Source organism: Garra rufa, chromosome 1 (assembly GCF_049309525.1).
Source record: "Garra rufa chromosome 1, GarRuf1.0, whole genome shotgun sequence".
Lineage (NCBI taxonomy): Eukaryota > Metazoa > Chordata > Actinopteri > Cypriniformes > Cyprinidae > Garra > Garra rufa.
The window spans coordinates 48,046,269-48,069,879 of NC_133361.1; the positions used below are offsets into that span (position 1 = coordinate 48,046,269).

A 23,611-nucleotide genomic window follows, 5' to 3' on the forward strand; every position below is an offset into this window, starting at 1 on the left:
CAGTTTCTCAAAGGCTTCATTTATTGTTTTTTGGTAATTTGTCTCGCAATTTTTGTGAGCATCAACAGAAATTATTATGAGATTTGGTGCACTGTAATTTTTTTTTTTTTTTAAGCCACATATGAAAATCTTTTTATGGAACCAAAAACTCTGTATGCTGTCAGTCGGACAGGCTTTTATTTAATTATTAAAGGCAATTCTTCGTTGTAGCAAGAGCTCCAGATTTGTCTAATCCATGACTGTGACCAAATATAAAGAGAGAATGGAATCAGCAGAAAGCAGGATAACCGCTAAGATATGCCTGTAACATAAACATGTTGTGCCTGTTATGAAACAAAAAGAAAAACACAAACGCAGACAGGTTTGTGTTTTTTTGCATTTTTTTTTTCATACAGAAAGCCTGGATTCAAATACACAAGTGCTACAAGGAGGAAAAATCCCAAATAAACATCACAAGGAAAAAAAAAAGAAAAAGGAAAAGTTCAGTAAGCATTTCCCCATTTTTACACTTCTCATTGGATTCGTCAATTTATTTGCCTTGTAAAATGAGACCAAACCACTGTAAGTCCATCTGAACTTCATCTCCATTGGAAGCCAGGCTAGCCTGTGGGTCGCAAGTCAAAGTTCATTAAGGTGGCAAGTTCTATGTTCAAATTTCCCAAGAAACAGAGGACAGTTCTGGAAAAAAAGCTTTGTCGTCACACAGGATTCATAAAGTCACACAGGAATCTACTGAACGCTGATCTCGTCGTTACGAAGACACATGCTGCCTATTGAAAAGTTTGTCCTCTATTCCTTGAAAAAAATGAAAAATCCCTCCATCCATGACTGTAAAGGGGAATGTCTATTGGCCGATCACTTTGTTTTGAAGGAGGGATGAAGCGTAGATGGAGAACCAGTTCACACAGTGAAGGAGAGCACACGGTAGTGCCAGTGGAAAGAGTTTCGTAAAAAGTCCAGTCTTAATCCATCTCATGTTCAACTGCCCAACCAAAAGCTCAACCTCGATCCATCCGCCCACGCTCAAGAATCCATGGTCCAACAGAATCACAGAAACTCTGGGATACACGGCCATACTGGCCATATGTTTTTAGGGCAGGGTTCAACCTGTGGCGGCCTCCACACTCCCCAACACTGAGAAACCCGACGGTAGGGCAGCAACAAAGAGGGCCCTCTGCGCCGGAGGGGTCTGTCCGGATAACGTGAAGGGAGGGGCAGGTCAAGAGCTGGTTTAGGCATCTAAAGGGACAGAGCTTGGGGGGGACGTAAATCTAAAATAGCGCTTTCCCCCCCTTTGTAGGCAGTTGTGTGAGTGTGTGTAGGTGTACGGGTTAGGTAACGGTACGGGAGGGCACTAAGACTGTTTGAGGCGTTTACGAGGAGGGCCCAGGAAAGGGCACTGGGCGGAGGCCAGGGAGCGGTACGCTTCGGCAACCAGGTGAGGATGGGACGCCACCATTGACTTCCACCCCGAGGTCTCCATCACATCGGACGCATGGCTGAGAGGGAGAAAAAGAAAGAGAGAAACATTGAGAACACAATCCTCTTCGCTGAGCTCAGCACCCTGAGGGCACTCGCACTGCACTATCACGCACACCAAAAAATGGCCTTTAACGACATTTACCCGGAGTGTGTTCGTGTGTGAGATGCTGACCTCCACCTAACCCCACTATGCTGTTGCCCCCAAACACTTGGCATTAATTGCAGCACTTGCTCGCAGTGTCGACAACAGGCCTTGCGGGCAGATGCCCGTTCCACTTTCCCCAACGCTAAAGGTCACTGTGCGGTCAACCATCCACAAAGAACAGGTTACAAACACAGGCTTTCCAAAATAACTTGGAAGTAAACAAGAGGGTGGATAAAAAGCAAAAACAGCTTTTATATGTATGAAAAAGCCTTGTGTTTGTAAATGTGTCAGTGGATGAGAAGAGAGCGAAAAAATAAACTAAAATTAGCAAGCTTTCTACTGCATGTTCATTCAAAAGTGCTTGCTCAAGGTTTGTCCATTTGCACTGTATAATTCCATATTTTTGGGACTCAAACTCACATCACTCGCAAGAGTGCAGTCTTTATAAAGTAGTACAATTCTGACTGATACCTACAGTTGAGGTCAAAAGTTTACGTACACCTTGCAGAATCTGCAAAATGTTAATTATTCTGCCAAAATAAGAGACATCATACTAAATGCATGTTAATTTTTATTTATTACAGACCTGAATCTTAATACCGTGTTGTCACCTGAATAAATCAACAACTTTTTTTTTTAAACTGCATGCTGCTGGTTCAGAAAAATCCTTCATGTCCCCATTGTTCACTTAAAAAATTGTGTATTTAAACTCTTTCCAACAATGAGTGTATGATTTTGAGATCCATCTTTTCACACTGAGGACAACTGAGAGACTCATATGCAACTATTACAGAAGGTTCAAACACTCACTGACGGTCCAGAAGGAAAGAAGATGCATTTAGAGTGAGGGGTGAAAACTTTTTGAATTTGAAGATCAGGGTAAATTTAACTTATTTTGTCTTCTGGGAAACTTGTAAGTATCTTCATCCGAATGGCAGAAGTATGCATGCCCTTCTGAAGGGCAGTACTAAATAAAAAATATGATATTTAGGCAAAATAATAAAATTTACACATCATTCATTTTAAAAGTTTACACCCCTGGCTCTTAATGCATAGTTTTTCCTACTGAAGCATCAGTGAGTGTTTGAATCTTCAGTAATAGTTGCATTTAAGTCCCTCAGTTGTTCTCAGTGTGAAAAGATGGATCTGAAAATCATACAGTCATTGTTGGAAAGGGTTCAAATACACAAAAACACTGCTTACAACATGTGCACATTCTGGTAATTTTTTGTTGGTGTGTCTGCCAAGAAAATAATGTGATGTGTCAGCATGATTGAGAAAAAAGAAATGTCATTGTGACATTTAATAAACAATTTTTTTTGTAAATGTAACTATTATTTCCTCTTGTGGACTATATGTAAATATCTTTTATGTGAAATATCTTATTCAGGTCAGTACTAAATAAAAAAAGAACATGCATTTTGTATGATCCCTCTCATGATTAACATTTTGCAGATTCTGCAAGGTTTATGTAAACTTTTGACCTAAACTGTATAAGCCTATAATTACTAATATATACATAATTACTAGTATAATTACTTAAGTTTTGGCTGCTAACCTGAAAATGACTAACACTACATTTTTTATTTTTATTTTGTCTAACTGAATAAAACACTTAAAATGAAAATTTAAATGCTGAATCTAGTGAATTTAGGCACTATAACATTTTAAACGTACAGTACACTTTTTTCAAACTTTTTGAGATATGGTTAGGATTATATAAAAAGAACTTTAGGTGAGGTAGATGAGGTAGGCTACAGCAAAGGTAATATACATTTAAAAATGAAATTGATCATGCACTATAAAATATTCAATATCAAAACCAATAAATTAGACAAATCTCTGAAATCTCCCAAAAACAGTTTCTAGAAGTCTTCACATATCTTCTTTTTGGTTTTGCACAGCAAATTTTGTGATTAGCTCACCCTCATGTCATTCCAAACCCGTAAGACCTTTATTTATTTGTGGAAAACAAATTAAGATTTTTTTGATGAAATCCTAGAGCTTTCTGACCCTGCACAGACAGCAACACAACTGACACATTCAAGGACCAGAAAGGTAGTATAGACATCAATAAAATAGTCATTGTGACATTAGTGGTTCAACCTAAATGTTATGAAGCTTTGAGAAATACTTTTTGAAGTCTTCAGACATGTTCACAAAGACTGTTTTATGTTCCTCTGCTTGTAAACGAAGTTACTTAAAAAAAAAAATAACAACAGTTGAACAACTGATGTCACATGAACTATTTTATCAATATCCTTACTAGATTTCTGGGTCTTGAACATGTCAGTTGTGTTGCTGTCTATGCAGGGTCAGAAAGCTCTTGGATTTCATCAAAAATATCTTAATTTGTGTTCTGAAGATGAACAAAGGTCTTACAGGTTTGGAACAACATGAGGGTGAGTAAATAATGACAGAATTTTAATTTGAGTGAACTATCCCTTTAAGAACTAAAACCCTGCATTCCGTATGTTCGACAGGCCTTCATTAAAATTAAAACGTTTGAGACTATGCTAAAAAGTATGAACCATTCATTCTTGAATCTGACTACAATGGCCATGCTGTATGTTTGTTGCTGTGCTCAAAAAGCAAGGACAACTCAATAGAAAATCTCTCTATTTTCACGATATTGTTTGACTACTAATTTGAAAAGTTCCCTTTCTTTTTTTCTGAGCAGTGGTGATGCTCCTGCTGGCAGTCATTGTCCTGTGATGGCTGGACAGAGTCTGGCTCTGTGGGAAGACTGCTGCACTCTGACACTAGACTCCTACGTGCGGCAATAAAAACCATTTGAGAAGAGAAAGACGAGCACATAAACCAATAACATAAGCAGCAAACATGAATGCAGGAAAAGAAGGGCAGAGAGGACGAATCATTTTGGGAGGGGGAGCTGGTGTGCATGTTTATTTTCTGTGTTGCCCTTGTTATTGATCTCCCTCTGTCTCTGCTGTTGTTGTGGCGGTGGGTGTTTTGTATAGAGATGGAGAGAGAGAGAGCTGAAATGAGATGGCCACAGTCCAGTTTCACGCCAGCCAAGTTACTGCCATCCACGAAATGAACTCAAAATTACACCGTCCAATAAAGCTGCTGCAAAGAGAGACTGAACAAGCTAGTAAAATAAAATAATAAAAAAAAATCTACAAAATAGAGCATGAAAGATAAGTGCGGAGAGAACAGAAAAGGGGACCAACAAAGTGGGGACAACAAACGAAGATAACGGTAGTAAAAGAACTAAAAAAAAAAAATTGGTCTCTATTCTAAAGTGAAAGGAGCCACTTAATTATCACCAGCCATTAATTGTAGTTGTTTTTTAACTACTAGCCTGACAGGAGAACCACTCACTAGTTGATGAAGTCGACAGCCTGCGTCTTGAGCTGGTCGGCGCTGTGCAGGTCGGCCAAGATCAGAATCTCCGCTGCGTTTTCCACAGACAGACTGGTGCACAAAGCATCTTCGCACATCACCTTCAGCCGCTCTAGAGCATACTAAAGACAGAGAGATGCACTTCAATAAAAACGTGTGTCTGCGTGTGTTGTCAACACAAAGCAGGTATTGCATTGCTATTGGCACATACTAGTTCTTTTAATGTTTGATTATTATTTCTGCTAACTGCTGAAGCTTACAACATGTGCACATTCTGGGAAATTTATGTTGGTGTGTCTGCCAAGAAAATAACGTGATGTGAATGCATGATTGAGAAGAAAAAAAAAAAAAAAAATTTGTGACATTTAATAAACCATTTTTTTGTTCTCAGATGAGAAGAAATGCTGTTTGGCATGTATTCAGCTAAACTTGGTGCTTGAGTGTAGGCATTTTTCACCTTGTCAGCAGCAGCGAGCAGGTCATCAGCCATTTTGTCCAGGTTGGGTGCTTTGCCAGTGTAGATGAAGAACATCATCTCTTTAAAGACCTCAGCCTCCACGTCGTTTATCTCAACTCGGTTCTAGACAACATATCACAGCAGAAACCTGTCAATCACACAGTCTCAACGAAACTCCCTAGAATCCTCAACTTCTGCAGACTATCTTTATACATGTATATATAACACAACTTGGTATGTGTTATAGCAAGCATAAGTAGTTTTAGCACAGCGCCACCTACTGGTCAAAAGACATTAAAAATTTTTACCTTTATGCTTATAACTTCTGACCAGTTTGACCAAAAAGATTGGTCTTGTCAGATTTGGAATGGCATACCAAATAGAACGATAACAAATTGTTCCGTCAGATTCTATGTCTGAGGATAGTCGCCGCAACTGCTTCAATGTAGACACAGTATTAACACCAAAGTATACTTTGGGCATCCACATTCCTCTACAGTTCGCGCACTGTTTCCGTGAGGCAATTTTCGTCATCAGAAGTGTCTGTGCAGACAGTCTACATGAAAAGTGCAGGCGCAAAGTAAATGTGAAGTATTTAATTCTAACAATCTAGAGTTTATTCAACTCTACATCATTAAGGCATTCAACTGGCTGCACTTTTGGAGGTTTAAAATGTGATGTAATCAGGGATTAAATTGGGATTTGTTATGTGGGGGGGCTCTATGGTGGCAGGCTATATATATATATATATATATATATATATATATATATATATATATATGATTTATTCTGAAGCAATATTCTCATCAGTTTTCTATCAGCTGTGACATAAATCTGCATATTTTATAATATTGCATATTATATTTAATTCAAGGGAATTTTTTTTTTTTTTTTTACATTTATATGTCCCCCAACTTCATTAATACTACATGTTTCATTTAAAATTCTTACATTTGATCTATAAATTCTATTACATAACATGAAATATGAACAACTGAATTAAATAATGTTAGGATTGTTTTAAGAGTATTGTTGAGATTGTTTTAAGTTTTTTTTATATACACAAGAAATTATGGGGGGGGGGGGGGTTATACTTTTAAACCAAATTAAAACACCAGTGTTTTAGTGTCTAATGGGTGAATTGTTCAACGATTCGTTGTTCGATTCAGTTCGACTGATTTATCAGATGTTTGTGCATTGGATAATGAAAAACAAATTATTCAGCAATGAATCTTCTGGTTGCTCTGAAATGCGCTTTGGGTTAGCTGTCTTTGAAATTATATTTGCTGCTGAAATAGAACTGAACGCTGAATGATTCTCCGCAATCTCTCATGAAATCGGCCGGGTTTTTTTTTTTTTTTGTAGAGCCGTTTTGAACTTACTGTTTGATTGCATTCATTTACTTAATTCTTTGACTGAAAATTATATTTATATGAAAATTATTATTTTCAGTGACTTAGGGGCCGTTCACATGTCGCGCCTAAAAACGCGTGGAAAACGCTAGGCGCGCCTCTTTCTTCCTTATCAACAAAGCGCTCGGGCGCTTGCACTCCGGAAGCGTCTGCCGTTTCTAAGCAACCATCAGCTGCGCTCTAGCTCCAAGCCTATGCGCCTCCATGCATTGTTTCTTCTATTAGCGTCAAAATAATGGGGGCTTGACAAATCATAAAGTTCAGGAAATCCCTGGACCACAATGATGAGCTGCTCCTCCATGTTTCTACAGAGGTTTCAATGTAACGAAAAAACGTGAGGAAGCTGATTGGTTGGTTCATGTCACATGACCTGCGTTGCACTTGCGACATTCTGAAAAGTTGAGATGTTTTTATCTCGATGCGGCGCGGACGCGCCTGACAAAAAACGAGCGCGTCACGACCGCGTCGCTTCCATTATGTACGCGCAAGTCGCGCGTCTACATTTGAAATAACGAACTTGAGCGTGCAAATGACGCTACATGTGAACGGCCCCTTATCCTAGTTTTATTAGTGATATTTAGTGGAAATTTGTCAGCAAGTGATTACTTTGTTCTCTTTGTCTTGTTGGATGGAAACGCTGCTTTATGCGCAATTGTTTTATGCGATGTTCCAGTTTTGCGCATAAGCTAAATTCGCATTTATGGATGGAAACATAGCGTCTTTACTCTGTGTTTATAGGGAATATTTGCATTTATTCACATGCGATTGAATTAGCTGTTCATGTGGTAGAGTGTCGTGATTTTGGTTTGCGTTTTGGTGATTGGCTGGTTATTTTTTGTTTTTGATGTTTTAATCTGGTTAGGGTATACTTGTGTAGCGTTAATGAAGTGTCGAGTCCTGCAATCTATGTGCCGGGGCTCAGCCCCGGACGGCCCCGGCCCAATTTAATCCCTGGATGTAATCGGACTGGATGCAGTTCAGGCTGTTGAAACTGTTGTAAAAGAATAACTTGCAATTGTGTCAGAGTTTGGCCTTTCCTCTCATGAGCTCCTGTGGTGTCCCTTGAGCACTCTATACCAAACTCACCCGACCAGTGACCTCCACAGTATGAGGGCATATGCGCACACAAAAGAACAGAGTCACTCAAAAAAGCAAATTAATATATAGCTCAGAAAGCTTCATTCCCTTTCTGTTCCTGCCCTGATCAATGTTCCGGAATGAGCGCTGCGAGAGTTTCTCTCTTCTGCCCAAGGCTGCCAGAGCACAAGCTCTTTGTTGATTGTCGTGCTGGTAACAAAGGCTTTTCCGTCCCAACCCGTCCATCACAGCTAAACCAATTAATGCAGCAACTGTTAGGAACCCCACCCCACCCACAGACACAGAAACACGGCAAGGTCAAATGGAAAAGTTCAGTCGAAAACAAACAGAACTATTTATTAAAGGCTATTACAGAAAATAAAAGTCTGTGTAGCCTAATGGTGCGGTACCAGTCACAGGCTTTCTTTACAGTTGTACCTCCCTCCCCCTGCAAATTGCAGTTTTTGCTATGAACTGTGGCAATTTTGTGTCATCAATCTGAGCACCATCACAAAACACTTGTTTCAAATTTAGCTAGGGAAAATTTCAGTGGCTAAAAAGAAAAAAGTAAGCTTGAGGTGCATGCCTTTGTTTATTCAGTTCTAGGACCAGGATTAAAAAGTAACAGTTTGCCAAACATTAAAATTAACTCATCATATCATTCCAAACTCTAATGTCAGTCAGTAAGATTTTAAGAAATTAATACTTTTATTCAGCATGGACACATTAAATTGATCAACAGCGACTGTAAATATTTTTAATGTTGCAAATGTATCATTTAAATAAATGCCACTCTTTTAAACGTGCTGTTCAAAGATAGATTAAAAATAATAACAGTTTTCACAAAAATATTAAGCAAACTATTTTCAACAAAAAATAAGGACCAAACCATATTTCTGAGAGATCATGTAACACTGAAGACTGGAGTAATGATGCTAAAAATCCAGCTTTGCATCACAAGAATAAATTATATTTCAAAATCAATTCAATTAGAAAATAGTCATTTAAATTGTAAGTATATTTTACAATATTACAGATTTACTGTATTTTAGTCAAATAAATGCAAGCTTGGTGAGCATAAGAGAGAGAACCATAAAAAAAAAAACTTACTAAACCTTCATTTTCAAACACTGATGTATTTGACTTTTTTGTCCATTTAATAAAAGCCGTTCACTGCTATTTTGTTATTTTGGATGGTTGTTTCTTTGGTCACTTTGTGGACAAATACAGTTAAAATATCTTTTGTGTTCTACAGAAAAAAGTAAGTCAAACTGATGTGGAATGACAAGAAAAGAAAGAAAAAGAAAAGAATCCAAAAACAAACAAACAAACAAACAAAAAACTAAACTTGGACATCAAAAGCATTCGGGTCCACACCAGAAGTTCATAAACAGATTTCAGGAGTCTTTTCTTGATATGTAACTGACAACTCGTCTGTTTACTCCCTCTGATGAGGAATTTCCTCTCAATTCTCTTTAAATTTTCTCTATTGGAGCATCAAATCCATCAATATTCTGCAGACATCGCAGCCAAATCACTGAGCCCCAGCCATCATCTAAACCTGACACACACACACCCGCACTGACACATATGCGGCCATATTCTCTTTCACACGTGTCTATGTACAAACGGAGCCCCAGATCCCATCATTCATCTATTAAGCACGCACACACACACACACACACACACACACACACACACACACACACACACACACACACACACACACACACACACACACACACAATCTCTCTCTCTCTCCACACTAAACTCAGTCTCACACATTTGCATGGATCCTCACAAAGCTAATAAGCCACACAAGTAAAAGGAACAACAGGAAATCTCACTGCTCCACAAACCCCAAACGCAAGCACATCCTGTCCCAAAAAACGGTGCATGATGAAACTCTGGGAAAGGGGGGATATGACAGGAGGAGAGAGACGGAGGAATACTGTATCAGCAGATGGCGAAACATGGGAATATCATAGATGATGATGATAAGAGGAACAACAGGAAGTGTGTTAGGGGGAGTATAAAGGGCAATCAGTGCTAATAATTGTAACTTTAGTATTATTTATGACCCTGGACCACAAAACCACTCGTACTGTAAGTAGCACAGGTATATCTGCAGCTATAGCCAAAAATACATTGTATGAGTCAAAATTTGAGATTTTTCTTTTCAAAAATCATTTGGATATTAAGTAAAGATCATGTTCTATGAAGATATTTTGTACATTTTCTACCGTAAATATTTTATAACTTAATTTATTTTTTAAAAAGTAATAATATGCACTGCTAAGAACTTTCAGACAACTTTAAAGGCGATTTTCTCAATATTTAGATTTTTTTTGCATCCTCAGATTAGAGTATTAACATCATTGGAAAGCTAATTTAAAGTTCTTAATATTTTGAAGTAGCTTTCATTTTTTTATATTCTAAAATGCCATTCCTGCCAAGAAAAAGAGATAGAAACGGCAGTTACGAGTGGGGCATTAACTGCGTTAAATATTTCTTACACCGTTACACTGGAAAAACTAATCGTCTGTGTTAACAGACTAATCTCGACAGCACTAGTTTGTGTTTTAATCTAATATTAATAATTTATTATTTATTTTAGCTTTTTTAAAATTAAAAACATTTTTGTAACATTTTATTTTAAGGTGTACTTGTTACACAAATTACATGTACTGTCAATTACGCTTAATTACATGCAAGATCAGATCTGTCATATGGTCGTGTTACAACGTGGCCCTCACGCGTTATAATGTACCCCCACCTACGGGGCATGTTGTCACGTTTCACTTCCTTTCTTTTGAGGTAAATAACGAAAAACGTATACACTGTAAATATGAAACAAAGTGATATACTTGTACTAGACAAGTGTGAAAATATTGTGGATAAAAATTGTACTCTGAACCCCAAGTGGATTTACATAAACACGAAATTAAAAAAAGTGTTAGGTTGTGCCCCGCTCTCCCCCTACTTTCAGGAAAGAGGAAACATTAAACTATTGTTAACAATTGTATTTGTGACCAACGCCCCCTAGAGCTGGCAATGGTGTTTGGCTACAGAATGTTGTTCCCTGCGGATATTATATGAAGCGCAACAATGTTTTAAAAAAATCTGAAAAAGCGCCCGCAGGGGGATCCATGATCACGCGTGCCGAATTGCAGGCTGCCTCGTGAAAACAGACACATTTTTAATAGCCAAACCCTAATCCTACCCCTAACCATACATTTAGTACTTTAATATTACTCAGCACAATTTTAACAGTTCTAGGGCTGGTTGCTCAGACAGGGCTTAGACTAAGCCAGGATTAGGCCATAGTTCAATTAGGACATTAGTAATTTTTATAAACATGCCTTAGAAAAAAACATTACTAGTGCGCATCTTGAGACAAAACAAGGGCACTGACAGATTTCAAGATCAATTAGTGCAAGTTTCTTTCAGTTGAAACAGCTCAGACTTACATTTTAGTCTGGGACAAGGTTTAAGCCTTGTTTGTGAAACCGGGGGCTAGAGTTGCAAAAAATTTTCAGTTCCTTTCACTGCTTGGATTACATTATAAAAATAAACGTCAAATTAAATAAATGAATAAACGGCACGAAACATTTCACTAATTGCAAGTGTTATCTTTGACAGTCCTAAAAATACCATACTGTCTTCAGCCCTCATTTAAACAGACATGTGGTGCCCTCTCGATTTACACAGGCAATCTTTAACGCCTCTATGAACAAACTCTACTGCTCTGATCTATATCAGACCTAACATGACTGCCATATTAAAAAGTCAAGCAAGAAAAATGGCAAATAGTGATTTATGATGGGCTATTGAAAACAAGCAGGAAGATGGTACAGTTGAGCAATTCTCTAAATGCAAAGGTAATAGACCACACACACACATAGCTGGACTAAAAATTTGGCTGCTGATAGGTAGTAGGATTTGAGTCCTAGTGGGAGATGACTAATATACTTAGAAACAAACAAAACAAAAAACTGCAGAAATAAGACATCAGGAAAACACGAATAAATGGTGTGAGGGCCTCTGTGATTGTGACGGCCTAAAAGGATGGAAGTTGTCTCACTGCTTTCGAAGCATGATGAGACAAAATGTGAAATATATAAAAATAAATAAACAGACTCACCTTTTTACTCTCCTCCATCTCGTGTTCAAACATAGCGCTGAATACTGGGGAACGTGCTGTGAAAGTGAAAAAGAACGTTTTTAATACACAGCCAAAAACCTATGACCAAAAAAAAGGTAATTATAGTAGACTAAAACAGCGAGTTCCCCAAGTATCTTCTCAGAATGCAATTTCAAAATGTTCTTCGAAAAAGAGTTCATGCCACGAACCAAATCAACAAGCTCTGAGATGAATCGCAACATTACAAACTTTGATATAAAGCAAACTTGAAAAAGAAAGCTACAGTCCCGTCTACTCTTTCATATAAGGAAATGTGCTGCTGACATATCAATTCAATTTATTTGTCCAGTGCTTTTTTGTTAAATCATAAGAGGGATGGTGAACAAAGATCCTGTGGAAATGTTTCAGTCATCAACATCAAAAACGAAACATCTAACAGTGGTTCCTCAGACAATTTGTGCCTCGGTGCAATTGCCGATCCTTTTGGCTGATTAACCCAGGGGATGATGGCGGCTCAGACCTTCCTGTCTCTGTTAAGTCTGGATATGGAGTCAGATCTGTCTTGGGCAACTTTAACTTGTTTAAGGGAGTGTGTGAAGTCTGGCACATTCTCTCCCTCTCTCACACACACACACACACACGGTCTAATCACAGCTCAGACACCAGCCGATCAGCTCCGTCTCCACGGCGATTAATGAGCACTACCAGGTACGGCCAGATAACGAGGAATCCCGCCTCACCATGAGCAACAGCGGGAGAGAGAGAAAAGCTGCTTCTGAAACTAGAAAAATTCTGCCCTCTCAGGCAGTATACATCGGTAGGAAGGTATTCTAATGTTAACTAACATCATGTCTGCGATACCTCTGTCTGTTCAATTTTTTGAAGGAAGCACGGCTGCTTCTTTCGCTGCCTATGATATACCACAATCCTGCGCGTGTGGGTCGGCACTTCTGTGTCTGACAGAGCTCACTGTTGAGTTCACTTCTCACTGCTGAAAACAGTGATATGCTTTAGACGTTTACATTTTCAACTTAAGATTCATTTTTAACAAGATATCAGCACTGCAGTCGTTAAATATTCACTTGGTTATCTCTAAAGCTCATATGAATTTGTTCTTGAAATGTAAAACCAGATTTCTTTAAAGGTGCCTTTGTACTAAAAAGCTGTCTGCTAAGTGACTGACTGAGGAATAAGACTTTGTCTTTGGCTTTGAACACAGAGTGTGAAAAAGGAGGAGGATGGAGAAGAAGGAAGATTTATTTAGTGACAAATGTACAAATAAACTATTTTTATGTAAATTTATTGTGAATTTTTTGAGTAATAATAGTATCTTATTTGCTTTATGTATATAGGTCAACAAGCACACTGGTCTGTAGATATCTGCATCAATGTTGCTGTTGATAACTAAAGCAAACTTAAACAATTAGAAAAGATTTTAAAAACATTAGATGAAAACTTTAATTTTAAAGTAGTAAAATTACTAAAACTAAAATAAAATATAAATATTACAGAAATGAACAAATCTATTTCTTAAGCTTAAACTAAAATAACAAAACATTACATTAAAACATTACTTGTGTAACAATCTTTCATAAGGAAATCTCTCTCTCAAATGTCTGGGATCAGTAAAATTTGTTTTTTAAAGAATTCTCTTATGCTCTTCAAGGTTGCATTTACTTGGTTAAAAATATAGAAAAAAAAAAACAGTAAGATTGTGACTTTTTTTAGAGTTTAAAATAATGGTTCTCCATTTTAATATATTTTAAAATATAATTAATTTTAAATGCTTTTCTATATTGTTACAAAATATTCTTTATGTAAATGTTTTTCTTTTTAATTTTTTATTTATTAAAGAATCCTGAAAAAAGTATTACAGGTTACAACAAAAGCAGCAACTGTTTTCAACAGTGATAATAAATCAGCATATTAGAATGATTTCTGATGGATCATGTGACATATGATCATCCTCATAGCTTAAAACATCCTCCTCATTATAAACAAAGTACTTATTTAAACAAGCTCCAAAAAATGTTCTTGTTTGGATCTGAGGTGCAAGATGACGTCACCAGGTGCAAGAAATCTGCATAAACACTGCCTCCAGAGCAAGGCATCAACAAACAGTGTTCAGTCGCTTAAGGGCTGACACTGAATACGAGTGTTGCTTGTATCAAAAGCCAATAGAAATTACAATAGCTGCTGCTATCTTGTATACACCGGATACAGTATACAGATGTGCGTTAGCTTTCTGACACACTTCACGCACTTGAGTCTGTCTTCTGTTGGACAAATGGAGGGAAAGAATGTTCACTTTGACGCTTTAAACAGCTCGTTCACGTCTTTGTACAGATATCTGAAAGATCAGAAGTGGATAGTTTATTTTTAATGGCATTCTGGATCGTGTCTGAAGATTGTTCGGAACGTTTCGTTTTGTAAATGAGGCACAGTGTCATGGAAAGTCCACATAGAAGTTCCGGAGGCAGTTAGTACTTTCGGGAAGCAGAGTTTGATCGGGAGATTATTCCATTAGGGGCCGGTCACATGTAGCATCTTTTGCTCGCTCAAGTTCGTTATTTTAAATGTAGACACGCGGTATGCGGTGTGTGTCAGACAGACAGACTCCCAGATTGTGTAATCCATGTGAAACATGCATTCAGGCACATCACAACTGCGGAGATGATGACTCTTAACCCGAAAACAAAGAAAGCTCTAGTTTATCAATAAATTATTAAATTGTTAATGCAGTCTACTAACTGTTTTTCCCTGATATATTTGTAATCATTACTTCTGCAGTGTACTGTGGCAAGCTTTATGCGTGTGCTTGAGCGCTTATTAGGCTATGTAGGCAATTAAAGGTTCTATATAATAATTTAACGGGGTCATCAGGTGCAAAACTAACTTTTACATGTTGTTTGAACATTAATGTGTGTTGGCAATTTGAGTACTCAACCACCCTACAAAAAAATCCATCCAGTGGTATTTTTTTAATCTTTAAAAGTAAAATCCCCTTTTAAATATAAGTTTATTCTTAGCTTCTTGTCTGTGTGACGAAATACATTTGATTGACATGAGCGTCTTACCTTAGCCCCGCCCTCACCGAGCTGAAACAGTCCGAATACAATTGCCATTGTGTGATTTAGGTGCAGAGGAAGACTAATTGAGTGATTGAGGGGTTTTATAATTATGAACATAGCAGTGGTCATTTACTAACGACATCTGAGCCGCTGAAGACGCAGAGTTTTAACGTTACTTTCGTTTTCAAATGGAAAGCGCCAATCCCGATCTACGTAAGCTTCTATCTTCAGGTGAATCATTCCTGATGCAGCTTTACAAACAGTAGAAGTGAGTATAAGGGGTTTTTTATGCATCTTGGCCTCTTAATAATGTGCTTGTTGCCAAGTTTCACCGATAAACGCGGCTAAATGCGGCTAAAGTAAACAATCCCGGAGAGGGGCGGGGCGAGCAGAACTCGATGGCATTTAAAGGGGCCATTTGTTAAAATGAGATGAAATTTTGCAGAGCTAATTTTGACAAGGTAAAAGGGTGTTTTTTTTTCTTACACTACTATTGAGAATTTTTAACCAAAGTATATTAGAGACTTTTCATTAAGACCCTAAAGAATCATATGAACATGTGGAAAATGGGCATCCGATGACCCCTTTAAATGGTTTATTAATAAACATACGATTAGTTGACTCATGCTTAAAATGAACGACTACTTGACCAGAAAAATTCTTAGTCAGGGGCAGACCTACATAACAGTGGCCAATTACTAACAAGCCCTAAAGGACACGCCCCTTAAGACAGTGCGTTTTAGACAGAGTTTTCGTTTTTTATTTGTTTTATTCGTAAAAAAAAAAAAAAAAAAAACGTGATTAACATTAAAAGTTTGTTTTAAAAAAAAAGAGACATTAGTTTGGTTTTACTGGTCAGACAACATGCAAAATAGTAAAACCAACATAAGAGAATCCTGATTATCCTGAAAAAAATATTTGAAATTATATTTTTGCCATATCCACTATATCATTCATTTCAGTTAATTTTCCTGAACGGGTCTTGTTCTTCCCGTCGGACACAAACATATATAGCAGGGAAGCCAATACCTCAATGTACCTAGTTTTCAACATGTCGACATGCTGTTCGGAAAGACTGGAAAGCTGCCTGTTAATCGTTAGATCCTCAAAAAAACACATCACAAAAATCCTTTCAATTTGCGGTTCGGGAGTTCTCATCCACTGGTCATATGGTGTGGAGACGCCTGTTTTTACAGCGTTTAGCAATAGCCAATCACAGACATATCTGTTGATTTAATGGTCGTATTGGCCAATCGGAGGCGGCTAAATTACAATTACAATTAAATTTTAGTTCTGCTTTTTCTACACGTTCGCAAACTCTCTCATTAAAACAAAGAAAGTGTAGACATGATGTAAATAAGAGATTAATCATGCAGTGTAAAGGTTATTTTATTACTTGTTAACTTTGTGGGATTGAGATGAACAGTAAAATGAGTGACAGCTTTCCAGTGATTGTAAGGGGAGCACCTATTGCGCACTTTCTAGACTATAATCCATTCAGAATTTGAATACATTCACTCACGGATTCACTTTCTGATAACCCAATATCGCCACTTGCCATCGTGTTGCATAAACTACATCAGTTAACTAAGTGAAGGTGAAGCAGGTGTTTGCTCAGCGAAATATGCCTGTACAGCCACACTGCATGTACTTACATAGCATTATTTTTTCTTTCACCATGCAGCAAACGTTAAAAAAAAAAAAACTATATATATATATAAAAAAAAAACGTTTAATTGAGTAATAATCGGTTAAAATTCTTACGGTCGGTTAATGCTTAAACGGTCAATATGAGCATCCCTTTCGTCCACCCCTAATTCACATGTGTTTCCCACTTTACCTGCCAATATGGCTTTGTGTGCCTGGAACTCCTGCCCGGCGACACACAGCGAGCAGTCCGTGAACCTGGAATGTTCCCACAGTCCACCCAGTTCATCTGCCAGCCGGCAGTCAGGAACCTTTACCATGTTCATCGTGTTCTGACCCGAGATGTTCACAGAGTCTTGCACCACACTCACCTAAACACACAAAAACAAAATGTGAAACCAAATTAGTGCTGTGCATGAAATTGTGTGAAAAATGAGTGTTGAGTAAATGTCATCCAAAATAATAATTACAATTACTATTAAATTACATAAATTATAGATTTAATCAGCCATTAGACACCCCGCTCTTCGTAATAGCCATTATTTAAAAAAAAAAAGCACACATAAGCTACTACTTTAAAGACACCAGATTCATGTGTGCTGGGTTAACTTTTATGTTTATTTTAAAGACACATTTAAGGACATCCATATGTCAGCCAATATGGTAGATCCTGATTACAGTGGCTCAGGGGGGACACCACAACGACTGTTCAACAAGGGCAGCCGTCTAGTTATCTCTTAATTTACACAAATTGCCTCAATTTGTTACTGGTCTCTGTGTGTGAGCGTGTGTATGTGTGTGTGGCGGGCCACCATGCTGACTTAGCCACCTGTTCCCGCAGACATAAGCAGGTTCATTTATCTCACTCCAGGAGTCACACACACACATGCTGAAATGCCACAGGTTCTCACACCAAGTTAATTGCCATATAAGGCGCATTTCTTTAATGAGCAAAACTCCTCACAGACAAACCTCAAGACTGAGGGCATTTCAAAACCATGTGAGCTGCCTACTTTTACAGCATCCTAAGACAAGTACTGAATGTTCATTTCAAATTTGACAAAGTCTGTACATGTAATGCAAGACAACTGGAAATGTTTCTGTGAAATGCTCAGAGGTGAAGAGTTTGAAGGTAAAATCAGAGATTATGAGTGAAATGACACAAAAGAAAAGTGAAAGCGAGTGAGAATGAGACGGAGATGGATAGAGATGGAGGAGAGCGAGTATGACACACAGGAAGAGGGTAAAAGAGCACCACAAACAGGAAATTAAATGTCAAGGACCCTTGTATGTTCTTAATGGAGGAGCAGACTTTCCCCTGAAGGAAAACAGGGAAGACAGCAGACGAGAAGGAGAGGGACAAACAAGGCAAGAGGACAAGAAAGCGAGCAAGATGAAGACAGGTTGGGAGCAGAACTATTTCCCGTTCACCCTTTCTGCTATACATAAAATAAAAACTAACAAGCAGTTATGGGCATCACAACACATAAATTTTCAACACACCAGCAAACAACATGAAGCACTATTAAAACATCACAACTAAAGTCACAACAAGAGACGGAAAAAACATTGCCTATTAGACAGCATTCGTAGAGCTTTAAGCTAGAATGAAATATGTGACCCTGAAACACAAAACCATAATCATAAGTAGCACAGGTATATTTGTACAGTAGCAATGGCCAATACACTGTATGGGTCAAAATGACAGATTTTTCTTTTATACCAAAAATCATTAGGATATTAAGTGTTCCATGAAGATATTTTGTACATTTCCTACTGTAAATATATCAAAACTTAATTTTTGATAAGTAATATGCATTGCTAAGGATTTCATTTGGACCACTTTAAAGACGATTTTCTAAATATTTAGATTTTTTAGCACCCTCAGATTTTTAAATAGTTGTCAGTCAAATATTGTCCTATCCTAACAAACCATACATTAATGGAAAGCGTTTTTATTCAGGTGATGTATAAATCTAAATAAAAAAAAAGACCCTTATGACTGGTTTTACTGCTCAGGGTCATACATAATAAAATTAAGAAAAAAGACAGATACAAAGATAAACTTTTCACACTTACGCATCTGTAATTTTATGTATTTTTTTATCTAAATACAATAAAATTGTTTTTATAATTTTTTTAATTAATATAAAACAGGATCAAAAAGGCCTCATGATCATGTAATCTGATTATTCATAAATCATACGGTCCAATTCTTGATCATTATTGAAAATTCAAAATTATTGAAGGTTTTTATTAAAAGTTAAAAGTTTTGATTAGTGATATGCATATGCATTGCCAAGAACTTCATTTGAACAACTTCAAAGGTGATTTCCTCAATATTTAATTTTTTTTTGCACCCTCAGATTCCAGATTTTCAAATAGTTGCATCTCAGCCAAATATTGTCCAATCCTAACAAACCCTACATCAAAGGAAAGCTTATTTATTTAGATGTATAAATCTCAAGAAAAAATTACCCTTATGACTGGTTTTGTGTTCCAGGGTCACAAAATAAACAAAAAAAGACACAATACAAAAATAAGCTTAATATAGATGGTTGTTTTGACTGATGAGATTGGCTGGTGGCTGACTTATGCATCTGTAATTTCAGTAGTTTTAATAGAATAACTATAAAATTTTTATTTAATATATATATATTTTTAAAATTAATGAAACATGATCAAAAAGGCCTCATGATAATGTTGTAATCTAATCAAAATAAATCATATGGCCCACATCTCATGATCATTATTGAAGATTCAAAAACTAAAAAATTATTGAAGATTTTTATTAATAAAGTCTATGGAGGAAACAAATGGGAAACATATCTCCTAAGGCAGCTGAATAAGTGACTGGAGTTCTGTCTATCTGTCTGTTTACAAACACAGGACTTTATCTCCAGCCTCAGAAATAGGACGGATCACTACTTTAAAGTCAAGCACATCACTTTAATGAGCAGTGTGAGATGGGCACTAGAGCAGCTCTGTGCTGTCTGGACTCAAGTATGACTGAACTGTTTACTGTGTGTAAATCTAAACACAGAAACTAATGAGGGAGGAGGGTGTAAACTAGTGTGTGCACGCTACTCCACTGAACTTGATTAATGAACCTGCGACACACACTCAAACTCGCTGAGTGAAACCCACGTGCGGACATTTATCACTCACTCATTAGTGGCACGTACGCAAAACAGAAAGAAGAAACAACGAGATGGGGAAAAAAAATAGGAGGAACAATAATTCCAGGTGACTTCCTGCATCTATAAATACATACATCAGGACAACAGCAGTCCTGAGTACTAGCACCACATCATGCTCCTGCTAATGAGCTTGTCCAGGTCATAATGAATTCATTGATTAATCAAACCAAGCAGTGCGTAATTTACACACACTTTAATTAGAGAATTACCACATGGTATCTTCTCACTTCAAATCTTAATAACAAACACACCTCCACTGCACACTAATGCAAGAGACAATTAAGTGGAGAATTTCCCATTACTGGACAATATAAACATGTTCTTTACAGACAGATATTATACAGATTTAAGATGCAATAGAAGAATCATTTTTGGTTTCCCAAAAAACCTTTCAGTGAACAGTTCTTAAAAGAACCATTTTGAAAATCTAAAGAACCTTTTTCGACTATAAAGAACCTTTTCTGCATTTGAAAGGATGTTCAAAGCTCTTCAAGGAATCATCAATGCCAGTATAGAACCTTTATTATTTTTAAGAGTGATTACACATACAAACACAAGATAGATAAACAGATCAATTGGTAGAAAGGTAGAAATGTAGAGAGGTAGAAAAGTAAAAAAAAAAAAATAGAAAGAAATGTAGAAAGGTAGAAAGAAAGTAATGTAAAAAAGGAAGAAAGAAATAAATGTAGAAAGAAAGAAAGAAAGAAATAAAGAAAGAAAGAAATGTAGAAAGGTAGAAAGAAAGTAATGTAAAAAATGTAGAAAGAAAGACAGAAATGTAGAAAGAAAGAAAGAAATGTAGAAAGAAAGAAAGAAATGTAGGAAGAAAGGTAGAAAGAAAGTAATGTAAAAAAGGTAGAAAGAAAGTAATGTAAAAAAGGTAGAAAGAAAGAAATGTAGAAAGAAAGAAAGAAAGAAAGAAATGTAGAAAGAAAGAAAAAAGAAATTAGAAAGAAATTAGAAAAAGAAAGAAAGAAATGTAGAAAGAAAGAAAGAAAAAGAAAGAAAGAAAGAAAAGAAAGAAATGTAGAAAGAAAGAAAGAAAGAAATGTAGAAAGAAAGAAAGAAAGAAAGAAAGAAATATAAAAAGAAAGAAAGAAAGAAAGAAATATAGAAAGAAAGAAATATAGAAAGAAAGAAATATAGAAATATAGAAAGAAAGAAAGAAAGAAAGAAAGAAAGAAAGACATGTAGAAAGACAGAAAGAAAGAAAGAAAGAAGTGTGGAAAGAAAGAAAGAAAGAAAGAAAGAAAGAAAGAAAGAAAGAAAGAAAGAAAGAAAGAAATGTAGAAAGAAAGAAAGAAAGAAATTAGAAAGAAATGTACAGTCGTGGCCAAAAGTTTTGAGAATGACACAAATATTAGTTTTCACAAAGTTCGCTGCTCAACTGCTTTTAGATCTTTGTTTCAGTTGTTTCTGTGATGTACTGAAATATAATTACAAGCACTTCATACGTTTCAAAGGCTTTTATCGACAATTACATGACATTTATGCAAAGAGTCAGTATTTGCAGTGTTGGCCCTTCTTTTTCAGGACCTCTGCAATTCGACTGGGCATGCTCTCAATCAACTTCTGGGCCAAATCCTGACTGATAGCAACCCATTCTTTCATAATCACTTCTTGGAGTTTGTCAGAATTAGTGGGTTTTTGTTTGTCCACCCGCCTCTTGAGGATTGACCACAAGTTCTCAATGGGATTAAGATCTGGGGAGTTTCCAGGCCATGGACCCAAAATGTCAACGTTTTGGTCCCCGAGCCACTTAGTTATCTAGTTATCACTTTTGCCTTATGGCACGGTGCTCCATCGTGCTGGAAAATGCATTGTTCTTCACCAAACTGTTGTTGGATTGTTGGAAGAAGTTGCTGTTGGAGGGTGTTTTGGTACCATTCTTTATTCATGGCTGTGTTTTTGGGAAAAATTGTGAGTGAGCCCACTCCCTTGGATGAGAAGCAACCCCACACATGAATGGTCTCAGGATGCTTTACTGTTGGCATGACACAGGACTGATGGTAGCGCTCACCTTTTCTTCTCCGGACAAGCCTTTTTCCACATGCCCCAAACAATCGGAAAGAGGCTTCATCTGAGAATATGACTTTGCCCCAGTCCTCAGCAGTCCATTCGCCATACTTTTTGCAGAAGATCAATCTGTCCCTGATGTTTTTTTGGAGAGAAGTGGATTCTTTGCTGCCCTTCTTGACACCAGGCCATCTTCCAAAAGTTTTGGCCTCACTGTGCGTTCAGATGCGCTCACACCTGCCTGCTGCCATTCCTGAGCAAGCTCTGCACTGGTGGCACTCCGATCCCGCAGCTGAATCCTCTTTAGGAGACGATCCTGGCGCTTGCTGGACTTTCTTGGACGCCCTGAAGCCGCCTTGTGCTCATCAACATTCTCACCTGAGTTAACAAGACTATTACTGAAATGATCTCAGCAGGTCGGTCCTTTAATGACAGCAATGAAATGCAGTGGAAAGTTTTTTTCGGGATCAAGTTAATTTTGAATATTAAAAGAGCCTACTTTGGTTATGGCTGCATTTATTGTCTACACGATTAAGAAAGAACCGTGTCGGTTATTTTTTGTTATTTATACTTTTGATTTTTTAAAATGCAGTGGTTGCCTCTAATTTAAATGGCTGTACCTATAATTGAGAAAATAAACATCTTGTTCGCGTACTCATATTTTCATTTATTCTTGTCCCTTGCTTAAGGCATAAAATAAATATATAAAAAAGGCTTTCAGAATCAGCCCATTTGCTTGTAAAACATTGGCAATCAAAATTGGCCATGAAGAATCAAGATTGGCGCATTACTAAAATGAAATTGGGTGCTCCTAAATTGTTTTGGTGCTCCTAACTTTTTGAAGTTGGGAGCACCAGTGCTACCAAGTAAAAAAGTTAATTTCGAGCCCTGTAATGTTTTAAAAAAAGTTGAATTCTAATATTTTAAATGATTTGGAGGGAAAAAGGGAAAATATACTTTAAATATAAACCTAAAATCAAGAGCAGGTGACGGAAAATGCATGTCGTTTGTAAGTCTTTTGAGTCATTCATTCAAAAAACTAGTTCAAACAGCTGATTGATTCAATAATGTAACATCTTTGTGTGTTCCTCAGAGACGCAAAACAGTTCTGCTGTTTGTTTGGAACTATTTCTGTTGTCAAAATACAGCAAAAACAAGAACTGTTGTGCCCAAAATGTAAGTCACTTCATACTAACGTCTTGTTTATTGAACTGTTCATCAAATCAATATCACATTTGCAATCGTGCTGACATTTAAAGAAAAATGTCACTCTTTGTGTGATATCAACGATATCAGATGATATAAAAATAAAAGATGTAAGTCATGCAGTGTCATCCCCTTATCTTAAATTATCGAGGGAACTCTACGTGCATTTCAATAGACTAAATCACGCAGTGAAAGCGTTAACTTGTGCAGTATTCTAACCTACATTATACAGTGTACGTCTGCACTCACTTTTTGTGTTTTGTTTGTTTTTTGCAATAAATCCCATAGGCCTATTCTCGTAGACGATATATATCGCATACCCATAATTCACTGCATCCTAAAAAAAAGAGAAACACAAACAGAAAGGCAGGCTTTATTTGTAAGCAGC

At 37.0% G+C, this 23,611-nt stretch overlaps 1 protein-coding gene across 1 annotated transcript in view; it reads right to left on the reverse strand.

The window, feature by feature from the left end:
- Positions 1 to 362: 362 nt before the first annotated feature.
- spop (speckle type BTB/POZ protein) overlaps positions 363 to 23,611 on the reverse strand; it is a 108,123-nt gene continuing 84,874 nt past the window's right edge. Inside the window, exons 7-11 of the mRNA XM_073833418.1 lie at positions 16,995 to 17,172; positions 12,084 to 12,139; positions 5,451 to 5,573; positions 4,973 to 5,115; positions 363 to 1,499 (exon numbers count right to left, since the gene is read on the reverse strand). Of these exons, the coding sequence (XP_073689519.1) occupies positions 1,355 to 1,499; positions 4,973 to 5,115; positions 5,451 to 5,573; positions 12,084 to 12,139; positions 16,995 to 17,172 (645 nt within the window). The 3' untranslated portion in view covers positions 363 to 1,354. The remainder of the gene's footprint in view (positions 1,500 to 4,972; positions 5,116 to 5,450; positions 5,574 to 12,083; positions 12,140 to 16,994; positions 17,173 to 23,611) is intronic.